Below are 27,765 nucleotides of genomic sequence, written 5' to 3'. Positions count from 1 at the left end.
ATATGTGTTGTCTGAAATTCTATAGCTGCATGTAAAAATGTGTGTTAGAACTGTGTCATTGCCTCCGGCAGAGGCATCCCTCTGCTTCGTGACTGATGAATGTCATCTCTGCCTGCAACGTCCTGTCCTTCAGCCCCATAAATGCACTGCTGAAACACAGAGAATTTTCAAAAGTATTGTAATTGTACAAAAAGTATAAATGTTTGAAATCTTTGAAATATCTAAATTATATTACAGTGGAAATAATTGTGTGTTATAACTGAGACTCTGCCAATGTCTCCTCTCCAAGTGTGTTCTGTTTTACATTTCCAAACACATGCCAGACTTCAACCACAATACATTTTTTTTAATCCTTAACATAACTGTGCTATTTAAATATGTACTTTTTTTTTAACGGCCTAGCTTTTGCCATAGTTTTTGATACTTCACAAATATTATTGCAAATGCATTTAGGCACTAGACTGTAACTGAGGTGAGGCCTTTGTATCTTCTCTTTTAGTATAGAAAGTCATTATAAGGCAAAAGATGCCAGATATAAACTGGAAATTAAAATACAGTTCCACATTAATTTCCTAGGTTCTTTCTCCTTCCTCATTAAAAACTTAAAGAAGTTTGAGTTCCTGATATGAGTTCCCCTTTCTCTTCTTAAACTGATAAATATGGGGGAACAGTAGTTCTGTAATAATAATTTGCTGTGAAGTCCTATGCAGATGGCAAATATAGGTAGCTCAGAGAAGATTTGAAGGCAGTAAATGCTAGGTCTGCATAAGCAGAGTGGGAGAGGAGTATGGCTGCTGTAAAAGGGTTGTCTGCATGGTTGCATTCAAAGAGTTGTGGTCAGTGGCTCAGCGTCCAAGAGGAGACAGTGGGATTTTGTGCACTCTGAGAAAGCTTGCCATCGACACCAAGCTCTGTGATACTGTTGAAAAACTGGAGATTCATTTTCTTGTAGTTTTGTATAATGACCTAATTACTACTGTTGTTTAAAAATAAATGCCATGTTTGGTATCAAGAGTAAATGTACATTTCAGGTCAAGAGTGTGTCAGTGTCTGATCTGTAGTGTATTGTTGCGTCGAAACAGAATAAATTGCAACAGATCGGACTAGTTTTATACCATCAAAATAACTATACTGATAATTTATCTGCAAGGTTTTGTTGTGAACTAAGCAATTTATACTAGAAGGTCATGAAATTCTGAAGCTCCAAGATTTCTGTTTGGAACTTGAAAGTAGATGAAGCAGTGCAAGCAAAATCATTCCTGTGTTGTACTTTGTCACATCATTGATCTCAGTTTAGTTGGTAATTGCTTTTAATGCACTGAAGATACACTCATATTTTTTTTGTTCAGTCTTATACAATGTTCAATATTGCAGTGTTCATCACCCAAAATTTCAGTGATATTCTTGTGGGGCATTGTAGTGGAGCATCTTATTAAACTAGTATATCATTTCATCATAGATAATATTTTTAGAAGTTGAACCTCTTATGTGAAATAAAATAATTTCATTTTCTCCGATAACAACCACAAAACATTTAGCAATTTTAAAACTGTCTTGAAACCAGTAGATATTATGGCTTTGATTTCAGAAGAAGCTTTTGCAATGTTAAAGGGACAATGCAAGTTTAAAGTTTTTGTTGTAGTAAAGTAGTTCACCTTTTACTATAGATAGACATTTCACTCCTGTAAGAATGTGGTTTGTAAGTTGGTTACAACCTGCAAATGTACTGAGGGTGAAAGGATTACTGACAAGGATCAGTCCCTGTTCAAAGTCTGGCCTCTGGTTCCTGCACAAGCGAATAATGTTGCTGTGCTCATGTTCCTGATAGAATAGAAAAAAGGTTAATAGGGTGCAGAATTTCTCAGTAAGAAAAAATAAAAGCTGTTTTGCTGAAGTGTGGAACAAGCTGACATGAAAATGTACCCAGGTTTTATAAGCCCTAACTTCAAATATACCTACAAATAGACCTTCTAGTTTTACTATGGTGAGTGAGTGCTCTTGGGCTCAGATTTGTATACTACATGACATGTCTGGAGGAGTTACAAGCTCTTGAAATGGGAATGGTTTGCTGTTTGTTCTGTGTGTATATATTGAGGGATGTAGGTAATTGCGCATTGACCTTTTGATATAGCAGCCCTAACAATTGCTGCTATAATAATCATCCTCCTTTCAATTCCATGAGAGAATGGAAACTGCAGTTCTACAGATGGCTTCTAATTTTATGTATGAGCTTGTTTAGGGTCACCTATCATTGAAGAACATGCTGTTTCCTCATTGTGGCTTTCAAAAAGTCTGTAGCATGCCAACTATTTGATGACCTACGGTGCTGGATGCAGGCAGATCAAGCCATCATCACATCTGCATCCTGGCATCAGCCAAATTGAGTTGCTTTACTCCTCTGCCCATGATGAGAGGTGGTGGTGAACACTGCTGCTTTTCCAAGTGAGGATGAGTGATGGCCCTGCCCTAAGTGCTGACCAGGTATGGAGTGGGGCTTCCTTCTGTAAGAATTGTTCCCTGCAACCTTCTTTAAAGCACTGTGGTGACTGGAAATGTATTAGCTCCCGCTGATATGATGTGGCTCAATGTTGCTCAAAGGTATGGTATTACCTTTAGTGACACAGATGTCTTTGAGAGCAGTGCTTTACTTGTCAAAGATCTGCTCTGGTTTGGTTTGATTTTGGTTGGGTTGAGTTTTTTTGCTTGTTTGGGTTTTAAGTTTGGAGTAAGGAGAGAGCGTGCTCTGGTTGTCTGTGGTGACAAGAGAAGCCGGTGCCCATCTGTGACACTAATTCAAGAAATACCTTTTATCCATGTGTCAGGTTTAGTGTTCTGGCACTGTGTCTAAATCCATGAGCTGGTTTCTGCTGAAGGTGTATAATCTCAGTGAGCCAAATCCAGATCTTCTGGCAAAGCCCATATTCAAGTAATAATGCCATAGTTTTTCTGTAAATCTTAATGATGTTAAACCAACCAAATGACTCCAGAAAGGATCAAAGTGCAAGGGGCAGGAGCAGGGTCCGTGGAGCTGAAGGAGGGCTTGGCACTTGGACTGAACTGTTTGGAAACATGAAAGCAGAACTTGTTAACATGGTGGGAACAGAAAGTCATGGGTAGATTTTGAGGGGGATCAAATACAAGGTGAAGGAGTCAGCCATGTGATAGAACTTCCAGCAGGAGTTATTGATATGATAGAAAAAAGTAATGAATATTTTATAATACAGAAAATAAACAGGAGAGGTGCTACATCATGCACAAGGCATAGTGATCCTGACATTGCTTTGTGCCTCACTTCAGAGGCCTCAACATGAATGATTACAGGCACTGTGCTCCATGTTTCTAGAATTGACTCTAATGAATCCAGAAGATAGTGTATTCTGGGGATATCATGGAGAATGTTTGCATTGTGTGCATGCATTTTGCCAGTCTAAATAGAAGCAAAAGCAGTTAATAAATTTTTGCAGGTTATTGTTTTGAATTTCAAGCTTTTTTTCTTTTCTCAGCTTCTCAAAGTCTTCATCTTTCTCTATATTCCACCTTACAACTCCTGAATTAAGAAGTGCAAAAGTAGTCTTTAGTGGTATCCTGGTATATAGTGGTATATAGTGTTTTTGTACAAAAGTAGGTACTACTAAGAGAGCTCTTTCCACACCTTAAAAAAGCTACTGCAAATTTATACTAAAAAAAAAGAGGCTGAAAGGAATGTGGAGGACTCAGAGGAACTGAAATTTGGCTTCAATTTTATATTAATGGCAAAACATCTTAGATAACCATGGAGCCAGTGTTGCAGCTTTGGATTTAGTTTCCATTAGAAATGCTGCCTGTTCCCCTGATGTAAAATGAACACTGTGGCACTTTCTTATCATTGTACAATACTGCAAGGGTCACTGGAAAAAAAGCCCACACTAAATCCAGGTATTTTCTTCGTTTACAAAGCGTTGTTTTATTGCTGATTTATCATGGGGTAGAAAGTGTGGGGAAGTTTCCCAGCTGTTTTCAGACACCTCCTGTAGGGACTCTCCCCTTCCTGACAGCTGAGGCCATATCCCCCTGTCTGGCATAACAGTTGTACTGACAAACAAGAAAGATAGCCACACAAAACTCAATGTCTTTAGTGTGTGGCCTTAATTCCCCATCTGTCTAGGATCCTGCAGCTATTAGAGATGGATAATTTTCCTGCAGGGTAGAAAATATTCCCTGGAGCTGTGGATCATAGGGGATTAGGGGTGCCATTATGGGGCCACTAGCTGGAGAGGGTCTTTACATCTTGGTCAGGCCCTTTAGTTTGTTATCAGAAATGCATGGGATTTTGTAGTGACTTTTCTGATATAACTTGTCAAAATTTATATAGTTCTCAGTAACTGTCTCTCAAAGATTTTCTAGCAGCTGTTTATCATTATGGAAGTATATCTCCAGTTGAGAGGAACAGATGGGCACCTCACTTCAGACTCTCTGGGGAATTAGCTTTGTGAGTCTGTCTTACAAGCAAGTTGGCTTTAGAATTTGCCTTTGTTTTGAAAGCAGAGTTATGCATTTGGCCAGAGTACTACCCTGCCTAGAAGTGATGAAGTTAGCATGGGCACAGTAAGTGTGTAGAATCTGAGCTTCAAATATATTTTCCTCTTGATTGTCCATGACCAACATATTCTCTCTTGGATTAATCAAGTTACTAACTATATTTTAGTACAAATTCTGTTGCTGTGTCCCTTCTGTGTGATACTTCGTATGTTTGTGTATCTAGATAAGTTTGTATGCATTGGCTGAAAATTACCTCATAATTTTGCATAGCATTAGTAAAGTAAACTTAACCTGAAAAACTGACTTGAGAGGAATAGGGAACTGCCAGTAAAAGTTATTAATGGTCTATTGGTAGAGAAAAAGTGAATGCCTCTTCTTATTTACAGGAATCTTCCTGTTTACAGGATTCAGGCAAAGCACTGAAGGTGCTTAAGCAGTATCATGTCAAAGCAGTGAGTACATGAGGAAGGAATGTGCAGGTTTGGAAGAGGCCTGCCAGACTGGTAGCTCCATCCTTGTGATTTTGCATGTGTGGTTGCATGGCAGAGTGGCTGCAGTTGTGTGTGTAGCAAAGAAACTGGGCATTGACCGGGGCAGGGCAGTGATATGCTCACACCTGAAGTGGGAAATTAAATAGCATAGGACTGTGATACTAGAAACAAGGTATTTCATCACCAGTGCTGTTAGAAGGAGTTTTAGAGATGCACTTGCGCAGAGTGATCTTGACAGTTGGATCTGTTCTGTGTTATCCCAGAGAGGGCTACTCCCTGTTTCTCCCCCTGAAACACCACCCACTCTTCTAACAGCATCATCCCATACCCACACTTCCTGCACAAGAGCCTGCCTTCCCCACCACCCCAAGGCAGGAGCAGGCAGCAGCAACCCACTCACACCTTTCTTTTCCCTTCTTAGGTATGCTGTCCAGCCCATGGGCAACCAACAATTATTCCCTCTCTCTTTCCCCCCGAAAACAACAAACTCTTCCCATCTGGTCCCTCAGAGCCAGGCTGTGAGCTGGTGTGGGAGGAGGCATTTGGCTACTCAGCCAGCCATTCTTTGTGCTGCCCCAGGAAAAGGCAGCCAGATGAATGTAGGCACTGGGTTTGACACTCCAGCTGCCAAGTGGGCCATGCTGCTGCTGCACATTCCAGCCATGAGCAGTGTAAAGTGATACAGCAGGAGTACAGATGTGGTTTGATGGCTGGTGCTTGCTTCCCAACATTCCTGATCTGTGCAGCATATTCATAACACTTTCTCTCTTTTCATTTGATTGAAAAATGATGAATACACTGCTTTTCTGCTGTGTAGGAACTTGGGTCAGTTCTCTCTCTTGGCAGAAGAACAGAGGTTGTGGTACAACTTGCACACAGTATTGCAAGCCTGCTGTTCTGCTTGTGTAGACTGCTTGTGTGCGTGCAAACACTTGGTGCTTTTGTGTACAATTCTCTTACAATGCTGTGTATTTTCACACTGCAGGAAGGCAACTATCAGGATACTAGGAGAAACAGAATTGCAGTCACAGAATAGTTGAGGTCAGAAGGCACCTCTGAAAATCTTCAAGACCATTCAAACCAAGGTCATCTGCTCCAGATGACCTAGGGCTGTGACCAGCTGCGTTTTGAATATCTATGAAGATAAAACTCTGCACTTTCTGTAGGCATCCCTTTTTAAAAGCTGACTATTCTTGAGACTAATTTTTTTAATGATGTCTAAATGAAGTTCCATACATTTCAGTTTGTGGTCATTACCTTTTTTTTTTTTTTTTTGATAGTGCACCAGTAACAAGATTCTAGCTTCATCTTCTTTTCACCCCCATCAGGTATTTACATTCATTAATAAGAGCCTTTCCTTCTCTAGGCTGAGCAGAACCAACTCTTAAAGTCTCTCATCATATGACAGATGCTTCAAGACTATAATCATCTTCGTGCACCTTTGCTGGATTCTCTCAGTATATCCATGTCTCCCTTAAACTAAGGACTCCAGAACTGGGTGCAGCACTCCAGGTGTGTCTCAGCAGTGCTGTGCAGAGGGGCAGGGCCTCTTGCTGGCAGTGCTCTGCCTAATGGAGCTGTTGGCCTTTGTTGGCTTGTGTTGGACTAGGTGCTTACCAGGACCCTCGGACCTTCTCTGAAGAGCTGCTTTTCAGTTGTTTGATCAGTCCGTCCTCGTCCTTGGCATTATTTCCTCACAGATTCTTTGTTGAACTTCATGGGGTCCTTATCAGCCAATTTCTGTATTTTTTTTAAGGTCCCTCTGAATGGCAGCAAATCTTTCTGTTGCACTCTCCTCCATCATCTAGGTGATTAATGAGGATACTAGGCAGTATTTAGTAGATGGCAGCATGAACTATAGAGTGCATGCACCACTGGTGACTGGCTTTCAGGCTGGTATGGATTTCATGTCACTGACCACAGCCCTGTGAGCTTGACAGTTTTCAGTCACACTCACTGTCTACTTACCTAGACTATGCTTCATCTGTTTGTAGCTGGAAAATGCTGCTGTTTCATTGTCCTTTGTTAGTCGATCTCAATTCCTATTCAGCAGCAGGCTTGCATTTTCCCTACCTTTTCTGTTGTGGATACACTTGTGGAAGATTTTGCTGTTGCCTATAATCAGATTAAACTCCAGATTTGCTTTAGTTTTTCACAACTCCATTCCTCCATGTTCAAGCTGTTTCAGCATTTCTCCTGTTCCTCTTCCACTTTTATACTCCTCCTTTTATATTTGAGCGTGACCTTTATCATCCATGGAGGCTGCCTGCCACCTGCACTTGACTTCCTACATTTTAGAAATGGACTAATTTTGGCCCTTGAAAGTCAACCAGCTCTTGGACACCTCTTTGCTCTGGATGATACCTCATTAAGTTCTACCAAGCAGATCTCCTAACAGGCCAAAGTTGATTCTCTCAAAGTCTAGGGCTGTGATCCTTACTGTTTGCCATGTTCCATCGTCTCAGGAGCCTGACTTTTACCATTTCATGGTCCTGCAGCCAAGGCTTCCCCCAGCCTTCACTGACCATTTCTGATCAGTCCTTGTTGATGAAGATTGGGTCCAGCAGAGCTGGACATAACTAAATAATCCGCAAACACAGGGGTTTTAAAGTTTGTCTGTGAAATTAGTTGCGTTTTCTTGAGCCATTGGTATCTTGTATTTGATACTTTTTATTTTTCTTGGATGAATGAAAATTCACAGCATCATTCCCCACAAGTCTTGGTCCAAAAGATTTGTACTATGTACTGGTCTGTTTTTGTAGGTGCCATTGCAGTAACATTACTTCTCTCATCCACTAAGTATTATCCTGTATTTCTATGCAGTGGCACCTATGGAAGCAGAGCCACAGTATAGTTATTCCTGGCCAAAATTTTTAACATTATTTGGAGACAATGTGGCCTCAAATGTTGAGCATGTGAGCACCATTCTTTCTGAAAAGCCTTTTTAAAGATAAGCCAAAATTAAAGACATAAGGAAAATCATGTCTTTCTTCCCTCACATTGCAGAGAGGTTAAGTTGGTTCTGTTGTCTTTTGTGTGTGCTTCTCACATTGATCTCCTCCTGGCCTGTTACCTGTGCCAGTAGGGACATGTCTTCCTGAAACTGGGCTTTGGGAAGAGACATTAGTATACAAATATTTCAAGTCTTTCATCTGGTACTTCTTTTACCAGGTTTAGTTTGAATTTTTTTTCCTAGACTTGAATTCTTGCCCAAAGGCAAACCAATGTTTGGCTCTTGGCTTTTTCAGAAAGTGCTGGTGATGATATAATCAGTTCCTTACTGGCAGTGTGTCACTTTCCAGTTGGCTACCACAGCAGTAGATTAAAAACTTAAGTGGGTGGAAAAACAGCTTTAATTAATTAAGATGGTTCGTAATCGTTTCTAATGTTACTGTTCTCTGAGGATTTAGTCACCCATAAAGATACTGCATTATTTTATAAAAGACTAATTTCTCCAAAAGAGCAAGATAATTTTATATAAAAAATTACCACTAACCATATATGATATTTCCAGTTTATTTTTTTATTGCAAATGGATGTTGTTAGCACAGTTCATAAATGATGAATTGCAGTGAGTAACATAATCCTGCCTTTTTCTGCATTTGTCTCAACTCATGGACCTCAGTTGAGTGGCTTTGGTGAAGCTGGGGAGAATATTTACTCTGGATATGTTTAGGTAAGTAAATTCTTTATTGATAAGAAGCTGTGCACACCATAGGACAACATGGAATATTGTGTTATTCAGTATTATCCCTTTCCCCCAGAATATTTTTATGACTGTCCAAGCTTTTGATCAACATCTTTTTACATGATCAAATTCACTTTCTGTGTCTAGAGGGTACAGAGCTTATAAAGCTGATATCTCTTAGAAAATTAACCTTCAACATTCATCTTTCGTATCTCTTCCTAGATCTGTGGCACTCCCTCTGGTGAGTACTTGCCAGGAATGTTTTTCATGGGTATTTATAGCAGTATTTATTAAAAAACTAAATCTTTTATGATAGACTTTGGCTTTTGGGCTCATTTTTATTCCATATCTCTACTTCAGTTGCACAAGAGCTGTGACGTGGTAATCCAGTGGAATGAGAAGAGTTTTAAGTTCAATATAAGTTTACATAAGTTTTGAGGCTTTGTGCAAGTTTTGGAATATAATTCAAACAACTTTTTCTAGTAGCATTATTGAAGTCTTCCAGATATTTCATAATATACTTTGATAATTCTTGACTTCATAACATATTGATCATTAATGTTATATAGCTAAGGTGAAAAAGTTATCTGCCTGGGTGAAAATGAAGATTAGATGAATGAGATATTGAAAATGCATCAGTAGGGATATTTCTTTAACAAAAGTAGATAGATCAAAGGTCTCAAAATAGGAGGAGAGGGAACTGACTGACAGCGCAACTGTCTGTGTATACTCCCTTGGATGAAGACCTCTGATCCAGAACACTGCATCACTGAGATAGTGGTTTAAGTCAAACAAGGCTGACCAGTAAGAAATTTCAGTTTGTTTTGCAAGTTGTGTTGTCAATTCACCGATATTCTTTCTGTTGTGTACATGGTGCTTGTATGAATTTCCAGATGTGAACAATTTCCTAGCACTAATAGCTTGGAAATGTTCTTATATTGAAGAAACAAATGGTCTTAGATGTGTCTTGCATCATACCTGAGGGCCTCCCTCCATATATATTCATTCTACTGACCAGGACTCGGTCACCTGAAGAGTCATCCCTCTCTCATCTGAAAGTAAGGCAAATTTGTAAGACTCTATTACATAACTGGAAATTTAACTTCTTTCAGAGTCCTAAGTTTTACTAAAAGTAATGACGTTTCAAACTTCCTATCATTTATCATCACATTTCTATGTAGTTCCCAGCCCTGGGAAGTCACTCAACCTAATATTGTCATCCCATTCATTTTGTTTGTGGGTTTTTTTTTTTTTAAATTTTTGACTGTTGACTTCAATTTGAGCAGATCTAGGCCAAAAGATTATTTTACCTGGTAATATGGTAAAAATAATACTTAATGACCTGAATGACTTAAGGGATGAAGAAGCCTGTTGTTTTCTCCCTTCAGCTAATTCATGTTGGTTTGCATCCTTTCTTCTCTTTATTTCATTTTTCTCTCTTCTTCATTTGTAAACTTAAAATAGTTACAGTAAATATGGTGGGAAAAATAAAGAAACCCTCATTACAAATGCTGCTGAGGTTATAGCTCTCTTAGAAATATCTTTGGTAAGTTTTCAGGAGCTGCAATATTCGGCATGCTGTGATGTGCAGTGTGCTATGTTAGCTACCCTGCTATCAATACTGAGATAGCTAATTTAAAGATAGCTCCAATGTGTTCCCTTGAGCTCTGGTGACTCCTGGAGTGTTGACTGTGAATAAGTACTCTGATTACACAGTGAATGAGTATTCTATATAATATATGTGGTATACCCGACAAGATAATAGAAAATGGAAAATGAAAAATGGAAAAGTGCTTTTCTCCATTTGCAGGTATTCAGTTTGACTGTAGGGAATGAAAAAGGTGAAGGAAATTATGTGAGGGAAGTACAGGATGCCATCATAAGAGCTACTGTCTGTTTCTTCTTGTGAAAGGGCAGTATTAAAATTCAGATCATCCCAGCAGCAGGAGCGGCATCAGTGCCTTTCAGGAACAGGGAAATGCAATTCAACAGTGCTTGCATTTGTCAGCAGATCATGAGATTGGGAAGGGGGAACCCAATTAAAGGTGTCAGCATTTCTGTACTGACTGCAGGTTCCAGAATAGTGTATTGTCTCATAATTGTTTCCTTTACATTTGATCCAGTGAACTTTACTCCACTTCTTCAGTCCCACATCTGTTTTGTTGCACAACTGTAACTGGTTTAGAGTCCTCATAATTTCTTTCAAAGCAATCTGTAGTTTGGCAGGGAATAAAATGGCTACTTCAGCACTGGTGACAGAAAAATCTGCCTTTCATTGACAGAAATAATTTTCTCCAGACTCTTGTTTAGGCACACTGTCTACAAATATATACCCTTAAGTACCTTAGGGATTAAAATGTAGTATAGAAATACAGTTTAATATTTTATACTTTTTAATAATTTTCTTTACTGTGTTATAATAATTTTCTTTACTGTAATAATTTTCTTTATTATGTTTCTCTGTGAATTTTCTCCCTCTTATGCTGTAGTATTTAATTTCATGCATTTCTCTGCTGCAATGCTGTATTGCAGTTTCACTTCTTTATCTTTTGCAACAAAGCACTTAGTTTTCTTTATAAATAATTTGAATTTCTCTGCTAGTATTTTTCCAGGACCCTCATTTCCTATTCTGAACAGAAATTGTATGTAGTAGGGTGGTTTTAAAATCCAAGAAGTTCTAGAAGCCCAGACCTGACATGCAAAAATTTTGGGTTTGTAAGTCAGAAATATAGCAGAAATAAATTTGGAGAGCGAAATGTTATTTGATGAGCCAAGCACAGCACAGCCTCCGAATGCTCTCTCAAACCAATGAAGAAAACAGGGACCAAACACATGGCACCATTTCTTGTCTTGCATCCTGAAACATTTTTCAAATTTCTAGTGCCTTCTCAAGCTGCAGACTCAGCCTTTGGTGAGAAAGAACATGAAGTTGCCTCTGGGCAGTGGGATGGCAGATTTCTGCAGCAAGTTGTCTTTTTCAGCCATTCTGTCTCTCTCTGCTTTCCACAAGTTCACCTCAAGCAATTCAGCAGGGAATTTACAAGCTATAAAACTGCATTATTCAGTTATGAAGTAACAACCTCATCATCATGACTTCAGCTAGGGCTCGTAAAAGGCAGCATCAGATTTATAAGCAGAGGAGTTGCCAGCTGTGCCTAATAGATGGTTTGCAATGACAGACCTGCTGGGTTTTGTAACTCAAGAAGGTAAAGCTCTGGTTAGGTGTTCGTTGATAGTCTTTCTTTGTAAATTATTAAATAGGTTAAAAATAAAGCCAAATACTTCATGTGGAGCACTTATTTTGGGGACATAGTATTGTCCCCTTATATGTGATTTTCTACATTGTAAATTAACTTCCATGTTCTTTATTGCTTTTGCAAAAGCAGTCATGATGCAGAAAAATGCTGTCCTTCTATGTCACAGTTTGGTCACTGTCCTATGTATAGTTTGTCAATTTTCTGTTCTTATGATGCTTTTTCAATATGACACCCAAGTAGTATGTTCACTCTGTGGGTTAAGTAGAGGGCTCGGGACTCAGCTGCCTGTTTTTGGAAGGGTAAGAGGCATGTTGCTTTGCTCTCCGGGTACTTGTTAACTCTATTTTTGAAAAACAGAGGCCACATTTTCCTTTTTCTCTTTTTTTGGGAGCTCACCAGATCTATGCAGTCTTTCAAAACTAATTGCCAGTGGCTCAGAAACTTCATTTATTTCCCTCTCACTTGAGGCTGTATTTCATAGCATTTATTAGTGAACTACAAAATATTAATGAAGGCATCAAGCCAGTTTTTTTTTTTTCTCACAGAAGCATGAAAAAGGGTGAAAGACAGTGAGATCCCTTATATCATCCACACATATGAGACTGAGCATTTGGAATATCTTAGGAATTGTTCTAAAACACAAAAACTATTAGTGCAGTCTAGACCTATTATTAAGGACAAGCTGGAACAAAGATATTGAAAGTGCTTTCACATTACTTCAGAACAGCTGTTTCCTATTAACCCTACTAAAACCTCCAATATTGCAAAAGGTGTTAAAATGTATTCAGAGATCATTAAAAGATTAGGCATTTAAATATCATTTTGAAGGCACAGAGTCATCTGCATGAACCTGGAGATCTTAATAAGAGCATGACTACCTGCATGGACATGTCTCTTTTACAAATTAGCCCTGTAATATTTCAATAGTCATGAGATTATGACAAATTTAATTAGAAACATTGAGAATTCATGATAATATCAGCATAATTCCTATCATTTTGCCTGATTGCATGAAATCTTGTAGCTCATGGAAGAGTGGGATGTTGTCTCATTTTGGCACAAGTGGTGTTCTGGTGGCATGAGTCAGCGACAGTTTAAACAGAGACCATGTCTGTTTCTGCTTGCTGTGTTTGCCCATCTGTTTCTTCTCTATAATTTGCAATTATTTATCTCCAAATTGAGGAAATATAAAGATGGTTATTCTGGTTTCGTAATAATGGTATTCAAAGTCTGATTTCGCACCATTCTGAAAATAATAGAATCCTGAGTATAACAGTATACAGTGCAGGATTACAAACAAGAATATTTCAAGAAAAAGACTCAATGCATAATGAACTTAGCAAAATTAATAGTTGCTGACATTAGTTTTTGCCTGAAGGACAGAGTGACATGTCTGGTTGGACAGAGGGACACTGTGTATATCATCATAATCCTGGGGCGGCATGGATGCTGCCAGCCCATTGGTGTACTCAAAATAATTTGATTCTGAGGTTGCACAGACTGTTGCTGTGTGGAGGTGATGCTGAATTATGTTTCAAAAGGAAAAAATATTTTGAAAATCAAAGGGGGAGTGGAAGCAGCTCTTCACCTCTTCAGAGGTAAGAGCTTGGAGGCATGAACAGGGCAGTGATCCATACTTAGGGGCAATGTTCACATTGCCCATGGTCCCTTGGAAGTGGTCAGAGTGGATTGTTCACCTCTTGATGGATGTTGTGGGGGAAAATGAAACAAGTGACTGCTTTTAACCTTCCCTCCAGGAGTGCCTTGTGAATAAGAATCTCACAAAGGCACTTCAATACATAAAAAAATCACGGTATTAAAAGAAAAAAAGAAAAGGAACAATTGTCTGAAAATGCATTAGGGGAGTGGCAAGCCTAAAAACACCATGTTAAATCAATAACATTTCTCACCAATGCAACATGAAAATGTGGTGATATTTTAATCAGATCAAACATTACTTTGTTACTTCTGAGTATCCCATAAGTGCTATGATAGTTCTGGAAATATGGGTAGATGGGTATTAGGAAGGGTGACAAAGTCTGTTGCAGCCCTATCAGGTAGTATTGTCATTTAGTGGTTCCAAATTACTCCAGTAGCCTTTGTAGTCTTTGCAATTTTTAAGAGTTGAGTAGGATCAATTGAGATTATACAATTCCATAGATACCATAGCACTCTAGTCAACAGTTGAATTAATAGATAGGGAGATCACTGGTGCAAATCATAGAATCGTAGAGTCATTCAGGTTGGAAAAACCGCCAAGATCAAGTCTAACCTGTTACTGAGCACCTCCATGTCAAGAAGACAGTGACACTAAGCACCCCATCTTATAATTTCTAGAACACCTCCAGGGTGTTCACGACTCCATGACCTCCGTGGGCAATCCCTTCCAATGCTTGTCAACCCCTTCAGTGAAGAAGTTCTTCCAGATGTCTGACCTGAACCTCTGCTGGTGCAGTGTGACTCCATTTGCTTTTGTCCTGTTGCTGGGTGCCTGCAGAAACAGGCTGACTCCCACCTTGCTGCAGCTTCCTTGGGTTTGTGCCAGGTACACAGGCTGCTTTTGCACATATGGAGGCTAAAGCTTGTTAGCTTTTGTACAAATTGATGAATGCAATATGGGCATGGGCCCTGCTGGGGGTTTGAGTACAATTAACAATAATGATGCATGCTATTAAAACCTGACATTTATTAAGCACAGACAGACTTCCAATTCAGCTGCAACTGTGGGCTTGGGTGTGCCCTCTCCCGTGGAGTGTGTGTCATCTTCCTGAGCCACGCCAGCACTGGTGGGAAAGCAGAGGGAGGCTGCAGGCTCTACCAAGAGACCACTTAAACTCTCTTTCCGTGAAAACTGTCAGGATCCCGGGAACAGGAAGCTCAAATCTTTCCCCAAAACAAAATTCCGGGTAGATGCCAAACCCATTGATTTGAAGAAGCCTCACTGAGTTCAAGAATTTGTCTCTGTCATTAATTTTTGAAATTGTTAACTGCATTTATCTAAAAGATTGTATACATTTTCTACTGATTTTATCATGGCTTTAATTTCATATAAGACAATTCCTACTTATTTCTTTTGTTAGAAATTGCTCAGAAGTCAGTTTTATGCTGGCACATCAGAAAATGAGACCAGTTGTACTTCAAAACAACACTTCAAAGGTTTTATTGATTTTTGGTTTTTTTCAGAGGAATGTTTCATCAAGGGCTTTCAGTTAAGTTCTTTCTTCAACATTTCTTGTAATATATGGTGCTCTGAAAAGTCATAATATTGTCTTCTTAAATTATTAACCTTAAAGTGCAAAAGCATCAATGCCTGAGGAGTAGAATAAGTTGAGACTGATTTATATTAGTTAGTAATGCAAGTTTTTCTACTTATATTTACAGCATTTAGAACTATATCCCAGCAAGAAGCAAGATATGAAGGCAATTTTCATTTAAAGGTGTCTTCTCTGGGAGTACATGTTCAGCTTCTCAGTTTGTGTGGGTATGTGCGGATGTGTGCATATTTTGTTCAGTCTTAATCTCCAAAATCTGAATGCTGTAATGTGACCAGCACTTCTTGGTGGTCTTACTTTTTATATTTTATACCAGATTACACTCATGAGTTGTGTGTGTTTGTAGGTAGAGAGGAGAGTGAGGACAAGGGGGTAAAAAAGGTCTTCTGTGGGATATAAGATTTTTACTGTGAGTCTTATGGGGGTCTGTCTGCATTGCTGGAGATGAACCAGTAATTATGCACTTTTCTTGGAAGAGTGCTGATAAACCCTTGTGTCACGCCAAAACAGAGCGGGGAATCTATGGTAGAGATGGATCAGGGAAGCTCCTGGACAAGCAGTTACAGTGCTCTTTAAAAGTATCTGTAGGATTATTGCTCATATCCATTTGCTTTTAAAGCTACACTCGATTCACTTATCTGGAGTTTATCCTTCTAATTCTGTGCTTGGAGAGAGAGCTGAAATGCTGACCACCATGCCCCTGAGGGCAGCCACTGCTCAGCACACTCCGGAGCTGGCTGGCACACCACCCACCATGCGGCTTGCACCACCCACCAAACACCACCCAATGTGTTTTGGAAGGAAGGATTGGCTCAGCTTAGGTCCACTCACAGTCCCTCTGAGCATTCTTAGGAATGACATCTCTTATGAAGACTTCATTCACTTCCTCCTTTTTCTTTGTCTTTTTTTTTTTTTCCCTCAAGATTGATGACTATGCTACACTTTGACAGCTTGGGATGAGTTTTTCCAAGATTAATATCTGCCCTAACCCATATTATTTTAATTAGTTTCTTTAAAAAAATTATGACCAGAAAATGCCAGGAATTTCTGGGAATAAAGTAGGGAGGAAAAGAGTTTGTTTTCTGATCTTGACAAATGTGTTGACTTTGAGTAGCCATAACTTCTCTGTATTTTGATGAAGGCTTGAAATTTGTCAGGGGGTGGTTGATGGTGTGGATGAAGGGCTGAATTCCTATTAAAAAGTAGGGGTTTTTTGCCACTCCTACACATATCCAAGAGAAAAGCTGTGTGTTCGTCTCTGTTGAATGCATATTCTATGGAGCTCCTGTGAGTGAAGCCACATGGAGCATCTCCTGGTTGAGGCTGGAGACAAATTTTCCTGTGGTCACACCAGGGCTTCTGTGGGGTGCACAGGGCTACCTGTGCTTTCTGTGACACCCCAGCTAGCTGGGTAGTGTAGAATAGTGCTATCTTGTGTAAAGGAAGCACTGAGGAGGAAGGGACTGCTCAGGAGCGAGCCCCACACTCTGCACCTCCATCTCCAAGCAGTGGGTGATGTGCTGCCTCGTGTCAGGTGTGTTGTCTTCAGCACAGGGACTGGAGCGTGCACCTGTGCATCACTGTCTTCTACAGCATTTGGGGTCTCCGGTGCACTCCTCACAGACTCCTGGCTTTCAAGTCGTGGTGCTCAGAATACCCAAAACTGGCAGCATGAAGCTGGAAATCACGCTCCTGCCACTGGACCCAGCCAGCAGTGGTCCCTGATGGTGGGAGTCCTATTCTGGTGTGCGCCCTGTTTAGGTTTGTTTCTAACCTATATAAGTGCTTAGTAGCTTTATCTTGAGGGTGAGGTAATTCTGGTATACACCCCAGGAGAGATTTTAGATAAACTAGGCACTTTGTCTCTTGTGTGCAGGTGAGTTTTTTCAGAAGTAAAGAATGATCACATGGTTTGGGGGCTGGCCATCACATTTACATTAATAAAAAAAAAGACAAAGAGCCAAGGTTTGTGATGCCACAGCAGCACCAAATGGTGGCAGGGGGAAGAAAACATAAATCAAGCCGTACTCTTTTTAGCTTCTTTATTTCTCCTAAACTGTGCTAGTTTGGGGAGGCTTATGGATAATAAACAAGGAGGAAGAAATGCCTGCACATCTAAACTTGTGCTACTCGGTGAGAACACAGAATCAAACCTGGTTGTCAATGAGTCAGAAACAATATACTTTTACAAAATCAGATAAAGTTGTCAGTGTTGTCACATACTGTAGTGTGTATCAGATTGTGTCAAGTCTATTAGAGGCATGAGTGCTGTCTCTCTGGTTTTGAGCTAGTGGAGGGGAAGAAAAAGACCAAAAATATGTGGTCTTGTCTAGAAGAAAAAGAATAATGAATATTTTTTAAATTTCTTCAGTCCCCAGTTAGGCACGATCAAAGTATTCCTGACGTAGTTTAGCTCTCTGCTTTTCACTAAAACTTAATACAAACCATTCACTTCAAGCTGTGTGTGAGAAGCCTCCTGTTACTCCAGTGGGTGCAGTATATTGACAGCAGGGCAGGCAGACCAGAAAGCCAATTAATCTTTCCTAAAATCACACTTGCTGCTGTTACAGAAGCTATGTTAAATTATAGTAGCTGGTAAAAACTTGTGGCAGTGGTCCCTAAGGTCCTCAGCCCTCTTGGTAACACCAGATACTGTGATGGTCCTGGTCAAGGTACCCACCTGTGATGAAGGGGACTGAAGCACAGAAGGTTGTTAGATCTTGCCCAGATGTGAGCAACTCCTGGGTGCATGGGATGGGTGCTCCCCAGAGTCTCCAGAGAGGAACTGAAAAAACCAACAGCCCCATGCCCTCGCCTGCAGCCTCCTACTTCAAGGTGGGCATTGCCACACCAAACTGAGCTGATTCACGTGTTCCTGCCAGCAGATAAATATCTTAATTAATTCTGAATCCACTGAATGTAAATGGAGCTTATTTATATGACATTTTATGACAGGTTTAGTGGGATTTTCAGCAGCAAAGGTATGACCTTCTTCAGCATGTTCACATTCCAGTCCTGGATCTGCTTAGGTCACTTTGCCCAAAGATAAACCAGTCTTATCCTCTGCCATCAGTACTGTTGGGCATCTTTTTTGTCCTGAGTGTGGCATGAATGAAAAAGGAGAGGAGGTTACTCTGACCAGATGGAGTCCACTACAAGCAGTGTCAGATTAAATTTACAAACTGTTCAGAGCAGTCTTGTGGAGAAGGACTTTGAGGTACTGGTGGCTAAAAAATTAAAAATGACCTGGCAATGTGTACTCACAACCCAGAAAGCCAATCGTCTTCTGGGCTGCATCCAAAGTAGCATGGCCAGCAGGCTGAGATAATACCCCACCTGAAGTGCTGCATCCAGCTCTGAGACCCTGAGCCCATAAAGAAAAGCAAGGATCTGTTACAGCGAGTCCAGAGAAGGGCCCTGAAAATGATCAGAGGGGTGGAACACAACTCCAATGAAGATAGGCTGAAAGGGTGGGAAATGTTCAGTCTGGGGAAAAGAGGGCTAGGGGAGATATTACTGCAGCTTTTCAACACATAAAGGGGGCTTATAAGAAAAAAAAAAGAAACTTTTTACAAGAGCATGTAGTAACAGTTCAAGGAACAATGTTTTTAAACTGAAAAGAGGGTAAGTTTATATTGGATGTAAGGAAGATATTTCTGCAGTGAAGATGGTGAGATGCTGGAACATGTTGGTGAGAGAATTTTTGAATATCCCATCACTGGTAGTTTTCAAGCCCAGGCTGCATGAAGCCTTGAGCAACCTAATCTCATGACAGATGTCCCTGCCAGTGGCAGGGAGATTGGACTAGATGATCTTTGGAAGTTCATCTCTATTGCAAACCATTCTAAAACAAGTTAGCTAGTTACCAGATACCCTCCAATATGAGCCATTCTAAAACAAGTCAGCATAATAGCCAGCATCTGGTGTGACCTGGTCATTGTAAAGTTTCCATGGGTATTGTATGCAGGAGGGTGTAAGGGAGCATAAACAAGTTCCTCAGTGGCTGGTGGGGACATGCATGTTTCTGAGTTACATAGCAAGCTAATGATGGCAGTCAAGGACTGTAGATGATAGGACAGTTTGTAATCAAGAACTGATAGCACATAAGAAATTATGAGTAAGCCATATAAATTATACAGCCTTTGGAAGTCAGGACAAGTACTGTGCATGTGCTACATCAGAGTAGAGTGGGTCAGTAAGTAATGTATAGGTGACATGATGTGGTCAAAGGCACCGGCCTGAGAAAATGATGTCTGCAGGAGTTCTCAGGATAGATGTGAATGGTGAACAAGTCCACACGATGAAGATAGAGATGACAGCTTAGACCACACTTCAGCTATACAGCTTGCTGTGAGACAACAGGTACAGCTTCTGCATGGCAAACATAACAGATAGAGGACCTGGAGTGAGAAGATGCTGCCAACACTACAGACCAGAAATACAATGCTAGAACTCCAATAAAGGAGACGTAAGAGACTACCTGTTTCTTTTTCTCCTTAGTACATCTTCTGTCGTAGATACCTACTTTGTTGGATAACAGCAAAGCTCAGCATGTCAGCTGTTAATTGAAATTAATTATCCCAGGCTTGGAGCATGCAGCATGGCTTTGATGTCTCACTGCCTGGCAGTGATGGTTTCTTAATGGCTGCTGTTGTATTATGTGAAAAAGTGCGCAGAGAAGTCTGTGAGCATTGTAGTGTCAGTTTTGGTGATTTACTCCAGTTTCTTGTTTAGAATCACAGAATATCAATGTTTTGAGTCGTCAGAAATGTGACACTTGTACAAGATTTGTGACTGTCACATCAGAAAGGAGCTTGGCACTCTGTCAGCTTGGCATGCTGTTGACTCTGCAACTTACTCTTGAATGAGGGAAAGCAGGCAAACAAGGAATTTCAGACTCTGGCCTTGAAAACCATGAGTATGGCCTTTTAAAATAAATGTCTGTCGTAAATTTGGTTTTAAAGCACTTCAAAAGGCTAATAAAACTTGAAGTTGTTTTTATTAGAGTTTTACCTTTGGAACAAAGCAGGTCTTTCATAAAGATCATATTTGATCCTGAAATCAAAACACCAAATCCCATTTTTTTGGCTATTTGTTACCTTGGAAAAACTTTCTCTTTCACTGTAGCTCTAAATACCTTTCTAAAACTGCTCTTTTTTTTTTTCTTTTTTTTTTCTTTTTTTTTTTTCTGACTATAGTATATCAGAGCTCCCTGACCTGAAGTCCAACATACTGTTCAGTTCCATTATAGAGCCTTGCTTACTTTGAGTGCATGTGGACACTAGGACACTAAGACATCTCTGTCAGATTGGCATCTTGACCTGGCTCTGGACCTCAGGACCCAGAGCAAACCAAACAAATTGTGAGTGGCAAAATGCCACCATCCCATGGTCCATTGCAGGGCTGGCTGAGCTACATGCAGCTCTTCCAGCAAGCATGGGCTACAATGCCCATTATTTAATTTTTGACAACCAAATGCACGCAACCTTATCTCTGCTAGGACAGATAATCCTGAGAGGGTAGGGAGTGAATTTTGCAGATATTGTTCATGCTTGTTAGAAAACAAAGAGAATGCAGTGACACTTATCTCGTTCCAGGTGTTCAGGTCCATATGTAACTTCAGAGACATGAGAGATTACACCAAGTGCTGCTGAGGGCCTTCAGATCCCTTTGGCAAAGGACAGGAACTCCCTTCACCTCAATCTCGCCCTGAGCATGGGTAAAGCTCTCTGAATGGCTACCTGGTTCTTAAGGTCAAAAGTGCTGCTTACTGAATATGGACTTAGGAAAACAGCTTATTAAAAAAAAATTCCATGCTATATGTGTGACTAAGTGTGATCTGAATGTCTTCAGAATATTAAGGAGCAGCTGCTGGGTCCCATAGGAGTTTTATCTGACTCACATTATAAAGCCAAAGTACTGCTGCAGAAGAAAAATTCTGCAAGATTCCTGGAAGTTTTTACAGGGTCACAGAAAACTTATCTCCCATGTAGCTGAACTGTACATATCTGTCTTGTAAATTGGAAATTTTGCTTCATTTGTATAAAATGGGGGATTTGGAGAAAAAAACCCAAACTCATAAAAAAGACTGCAAACAAAAGCTTTCTCCCCTCACAGTAATTTACTTTTTATTGCTGGTCTGCTTCTACTACTGCTGTTTTAAGACATTGTCTAGATTGCACAAAATTTCACTATGTTGCCACCATAACTGTGAGTTTGATTATTTGTTCTAAACCTCTTTTCTTTACCCAATATTGTAATTGGCTTCTTTTGCTAAGTTGACCCTTCCATTTTTCTAAACATGGGTTCCCTATGAATGATACATTAAAATGTACCTGTGACAGAAAGATCAGTCAATACTCTGTTAGCAACTGCTCCTTCTGTACGCATTGACCTTTTCCATCAACAGAACAAGCAGTGACAAACATGCTCCTTCCAGTGCTTAGGATCCAAAGTGGAATAAATTGATACAGTTGCTGATCTATTCTTCTGCTTTTTTGATATGTGTGTACTTTCAAAGCAGCGAGTAGGAGAAGTAGTTGGGTTCCAAAATGAATGGTGACAAGTAATGATCCTCATACCTATCAAACACATAAATATGCTGTCACACTGGATGATACTGAAGTAGAGATGTTGTCTGCTTTGCCAGATAATTTCTGGGGAAGGACAGGGTTAGAAATTAATGCAGCTTGGAACTACTTTCTCTACATTACTTTCCCATCCTTTATTTTGCTGATTTGAAAGATGCTTTAGATGCCATGTTCAGTCCCTGAGATGTGGTTACATCCATCTCAGAGTCCATCATTGACACAGCATTTGGAGAATTAAATTCATACATGAATTTAGTGGAGAAAGAATGCCATTGCTTTTTTGATGTAGTTTTAGTTTTGCTCATTATCCCTTGAGGCATCTAGAAGAAATCAGATTCATGAACATATATTCCATCCTGCTGCTGGAATCAAGCTGGGAGACTCCTGTGTATTGAGTTGTTAATACTTCCTTATAAGTATCAAGTGCCATATGTCTTTTCCATATGCAGGTATTGGTTAACACAAATAGTTGTGTCTGCCAGGCTGTTCTTCTCACTGTTCTCATTCTGCTTTTCTCTGGCCACAATTACAACTGTGCCGTTAAGTTTTATTTTCTCATTCTAAAAACCTTATCATAAAGGTGTTATCACCATTTCTGATTGCCCCAGCCTTGGCTAGCAGCACATATGTCTTGGGACTGGCTCTGCCAGACATGGGGGAAGCATCTGGCAGCTTCTCACAGAAGTCACCCCTGCTACCAACCTGGCCTCGCAAAATCCAATGCAGCATTTTATCATTTAGCTCCTGATCTCTGATCTTCACATTTGAGGTTAAGAAAGGGCAATTTTGGCATTATCTGGTTTCCACAGTTCTCTCTGATCCCTCTTATTAAGACACTCAGTCTGAAATCGAGAGTGGGACTGTCCTTGGAAAATGCTCACCATGAACCCTTGAAGGTCAGGTGCTTGCTGTTCATGTCAGGTTATTCCGCCCATTCTGCCAGTGTTTTACTGCATGACCTTGAAGAGATCAGTGAAGTGCTGCAGGCATAACATCTTTGGGACCTCCTTACTAGAGTGGTCTTTAGAATGCTGCCAAGTGCTGTGAAGTAAAATTAATAAGGAGAAAGGCAAATATAGCAGAATGTCTTAGCATAATTCAACTCAGAAGTTGAGCAAGCAAGAGAGAGACAGAAGGAAACCAGTCTTCATTTATTCTGCTGTTTGCAGAACCATTTTGGCTGCAAGCTATAGCCTGTATCCTGTCAAAGTTAAAATGGATGTTCATGATGCTCTGTTTTGATTTTATCATCTGTGAACTCTTTGTCTGGCAAGAATGTGTTTTTTGATTCTTAGATACATATCAATATTTACCTTGTCCCCATTTTTCTCTTCCTTTTTATTTACTGACACTGTGATTATAACCTATAGATCATGGATTTAGATAATTATTTGGGTTTGGTGTGATTTAATTTGGTGTAATTCTGTTGGTAATTTAATATGGTAAATAGTTGTTATTTATTTATTAATCAGATAGCTAACTGCTGCCTGTTATCTCACAACTGCTGTGAAATCACCTCTTCAGTGAGGTTTGAAAGAGCAGGATCCCAAGTTTTTACTTCCTTTGTCTGTATATTTTACTCTATCTTCAGCCGTGGACTTGCTGAGTGAGGGCAGTCCTGTGTGTCCCTGAGACCTGTCTAGGTATTACTGTAGTGTGTTTTGGCACCTTTAGGAACAATTAAGAGGCATGAAAAATAATTCTCTTCATACATTATCGAGTTTCTTTTTCAAAGTAATATTCACCAGTTCTTGTATCAGTGACACATGTAAAACATGGAGAAACAATACTGCTCTGAGCTTTGGTTACAACTAGATTGTTCTCTGTAGAAATTCTTTCTCTTTGGGAATTATTTATCTTAGTGTTCCATAAAGCTTGCTGGTTGTCACAAAAATATATTTAATCCCAATTGCTAATTGTTAACTTTTATTTCTGGAAATTTGGTATTGTGCAAAGACTTTGCTGAAGCAAACAGTGGAAGAAAGAGTGTGTCGAGTTCAGATATTGGGTCCCTAGTCAGTCCTGAGTCTCTTTCTCTAAGGTAATTGCAATACCTAGACATAGAAGATGTCAATGAAAATGTTGCAGAAGAGCCTGTTATAAGAAAAATGCTCTGAATGACTTGAATCTAGTCACAAATACATGTAAGACTACAGTAGGCATAAGATTTTCACATTTTGGTGATGAAGTTAAATATACCAAAATAGCATTGCCTATGGTTTCTCTTTAGCATAAATGAATGAGTATGGAATTAAAAAATTGTACTCTGAAGAGAGCAAGTCCTTCTTCTTACATAGTGCATAATGCTTATGCAAGATCAGTATTTTTTGGTATTATGATTTTTGTCCACTGCTTCTCTTCTCTTCTAATTTCTTTGCCTGTATTCTATGTATTTTTTTAAAAGAAAGGTTTGGAAGTTTTTAAAATAAATTCTGATATTAATATATGTTTTTAGTAACCACTTTCAAGTGGTAAATTAATCACAAACATAAAAAAAAGGTGAAATAAAAGTTAATGATGTAATGCTGGAGTGTTTAGGAAAAGATCTGTTCAGATCACAGCTTTCTAAATAATAATTGAATCTTTATATTCCAGATCAGATGTCACTTTAAAAGGGAAACACTAGCATTTTTACTTCCTGTCTTTAACTACTTTTTCACTGCTTTTACCACAAATACAGCCCCATTTTTCAGCCTTTTCCCTTCAAAAGAATCAAAGTAAAGAGTCAGTTGTATCCATACTGTTGCCACGTCTGTAATGCAATTTCTTTTTCTTCAATATTTTAAGCATGTGCTGCAACCCCTGTATGGACACAGATTATTGAACGATAGTAAGATAATACAGAGAAATCTTCAGTCTCTCATTGTGTTGAAAATATTTGCTTTATTCTGCCTTTAAAGATTAATAGTTTTGCTGGGATGTATTCAGTTCCTCTGATGTTTAAATATTAGAAGCTATCTTTCAGATAACATTAAACAGAAACAATATTTCTGTTGAAATTTTGATGGTTGGCAGAATTCTCTCACTAATATGTGAACCCATTGAAGGGACCTTGTATACCTTAATCTGATTCTCATACTAAAACACTTGGGTACAGAGAATATGAGGTGTATGGTGGCTGGATTTTAAATGTGACTTGGTCAAGGTTTTGGGTTTGGATTTGATTTTTTTTCCTTGTTTTTTTTTTTTTTTTTTTGTTTGGTTTTTTTTTTGTGTTTTTTTTTGTTTTTTGTTTTTTGTTTTTTTATCTTTTAAATTCCCTGGGGAGCTTTTGTGTTGACTTTAGTAGTGTTTGAACAGGGCACATAGGAGTCTGAAAAACATGATTACTTTGCCAAGGAGTTGTTTTCCTTGATCTGTTTAACTAAGCATTGATTTTGCTCCCCCATGTGCACTTCAGAATTAAAGCCTGCTTTTATTAGCAGTTTTTAAGGCAGGGAGCAGTGTGATGTCTTCCTGAGCATCTTTAGAGATCAGCAGCCTCACAGCTCCTAGAAGAGCTTTGCAATCTATTTGTGTTAATTACTGCTAAAAATTCTTACAATAAAGTAGGTATGATTCTATTTATAGATTTTGCTAAAAAATGGAGTCCATCCCTGACATTGGCATGCAGTAAGGAAGCCTGTTGTTTAAGTTAGGAGTGGTTTAGCTCTTCCCCAGTTTCCTCAAGGTGCTCACTTCCAGGAGAAAAGCTCTGGTCCCAGTAGTCTGGACAGTGTACTTCATCTGCCCTTCCTCCACTCCCCAGTCTGGCATGAGAAGGAGGAAGATATTAAAAAATCCACTTCTAAACCTCACCAGTGAGACTCGGACACAAAAAGAGAGAGGATTAATGAGAATCCTGTGTGCGCAAAGGCATTTTGATTTTTTTAAAGCCAATTCAATTTGTCTAACTAAAAATATTAATTTTTCTTGGGAACTTCCTTTTCTACCCTTAGACCAAATAGTGTTTTTTGCTGGCAAATGATGGGCTTTTTATATGTTCTTCTATTACTTGTCATTGTTGCACTTACCTGTTTTTTGTGCTCCATCTCCAGTTCTTTTCCTGTCCTGCCAGTTGTCATCACAGCAGCTTTTGCAGAAGGGTTTTATGTAACCATATGGTGCTTAGCTCAGGAAACGCCTTGAAGCCTGAGGACTACAAGTCGCTGCCATGATGCATTTTAAAAGCAACAGCCATGGCATGGAGAGACATCTTGTCACTGAAGGTGTCCCCAGGCAGTTGTGGCGTGCTCCTTGCCAGGCCAGGAGGAAGGCTTCCAGGAAGCTGTGGGCACGTCTGTCCTGCATTGTACACTGCACAGCAGAAACCAGTGCAGCGCCGTTTCTTCCAGAGTATTGTGTATCTGTGATTGAGTTAGGTGTGAAAACCTTCTGTAGACCTTGCTATGTTCAAAGGGGGAAGCAGATTGAGAAATGTGTTGCCTGTCATCCTGACCAATGATATACATGCAGTCTGCTGGGTTTTTTGTGTGATTGCAAAAGGAGGGGAGGGAGGAGAAGGAAGGCTCACACAGCAGATTATGTGATTGATCAACATGTTAACTAGTGTAGCAAAATCCCATCTGTTTATATGGTTTACATCTTTCCCAGCTATGAAGCAAGGATGAGAAGAAAAAAAGCACAGAAACAAAATCCATCACGAATGAAAAATTGGAGCCTAGTCCTGTTACTGAAGAAACTAGCACACCTTCAAGAATAATAAAATCATGTCTTAAGAAAGAGTCTACATGAACATCACTAATACTGTCCTCCCCTAATTCTGCTTGGCAAGAAGATGGGGCTTTTTCTCTCCAGATATCTATTTTTTGTTCAAAATATGGTTAAGCCATTGGGTGTCTTCTGCAATAATCAAACAGAATCTAGAATACAGAATATTAGAAGAAGGGAGCCTTTCATAACTAATTGCTACTTAATTGTGGTTGGAGTATTTCAGTTTATCTCTGCTTGGTTTCTTTTATTCCTGGCAATGGAAGTGCACATGGTAGTGAAACATACTGAGATCCACACCTATTCTAATAATTGTGTTTCTTCCTTTTAAAATATGATGACACTTAAAAATTATTTGTGCTGTGAGCAGATTCTGTGGAGTAGCAGTGCCATGTATGCCTTGCTTCTTTCCGTAGTTTCTACGAAAGAAGTAGATGAAGTGGCTTTAATTCTGAATGAAGAAACAGTGTTTATGGTTTCTTTAATCACTGTTTACTTTCAATAAGAGAGCTTTTTCAAGTAACGCAAGTAAAATATATTATTCTACCAGTCTGTCTAGACATTAAGAATGCTATGTAGAAAACGATTATAATTTAATCATAAATGTACTCATCTAGGGGGAAAAAAATCACCAGAGGCATGCTTGCAGAAATGTCTTAGCTGTGTATGCAGATTCTCAAAAAAAGGGCTGTGAATGTATAATTCTGCATGCACAGAAATTCAAACTATCAACATTTTGACTTTTGTCACAGTACACGTGTTCCATGGCATGCTTGATGAAAAGCTCTTGTGATCTGCCATAAAATAACTATTATCTTGTACAAACAGAATCAGGGGTAATTCATGTCGAGTCAGCCTGTCTTTGGGATCTCCTGGATGTGGGCTGGGGCAGAAGGTGGAAAGTAAAGACCTGGAGAAGGTGTGATGCTCACAGATATCTCAGAAGAGAGGTGGCAATTTTACAGTGAAGTTAAGAAATACAGTTCTGCCAGAATTGTAGAACAAATGTGATGCCCAAGTGTATTTTTTGATCTAGCCACAATTTGGAGTACAAATAATATGAGTAATGACAAAAGTAATCCAGTTTCCAATCTCCCTAAATTGCAAATTTTGTCTGAATCCCAAGGTAATTTAGATTGCTTTGGTGGTATCTCTTCAACACATGGCTACAGTCTTTTTCCAATTCTGTTTGTCAACACCTGCATAACAGAGCCTTGGTCTTAGTCTGCAGGAAGTAAT

General features: G+C 39.4%; 1 protein-coding gene across 5 annotated transcripts in view; it reads left to right on the top strand.

Annotated features, from left to right (window-relative positions):
- PDGFD (platelet derived growth factor D) overlaps positions 1-27,765 on the top strand; it is a 136,659-nt gene that overhangs the window by 35,729 nt on the left and 73,165 nt on the right. The window contains exon 2 of one of the 5 annotated variants that reach the window (XM_085575800.1): positions 20,824-20,945. The exons of the other annotated variants lie outside the window; for them this stretch is intronic. Within the exon in view, the coding sequence (XP_085431926.1) occupies positions 20,942-20,945 (4 nt within the window). The 5' untranslated portion in view covers positions 20,824-20,941. The remainder of the gene's footprint in view (positions 1-20,823; positions 20,946-27,765) is intronic. 5 annotated transcript variants of the gene reach the window in all.

This window comes from Lonchura striata, chromosome 1 (genome assembly GCF_050655825.1).
Source record: "Lonchura striata isolate lonStrDom1 chromosome 1, ASM5065582v1, whole genome shotgun sequence".
NCBI lineage: Eukaryota > Metazoa > Chordata > Aves > Passeriformes > Estrildidae > Lonchura > Lonchura striata.
The sequence above is the reverse complement of the archived record's forward strand: the minus strand, read 5'-3'. Positions and strand labels throughout refer to the sequence as shown.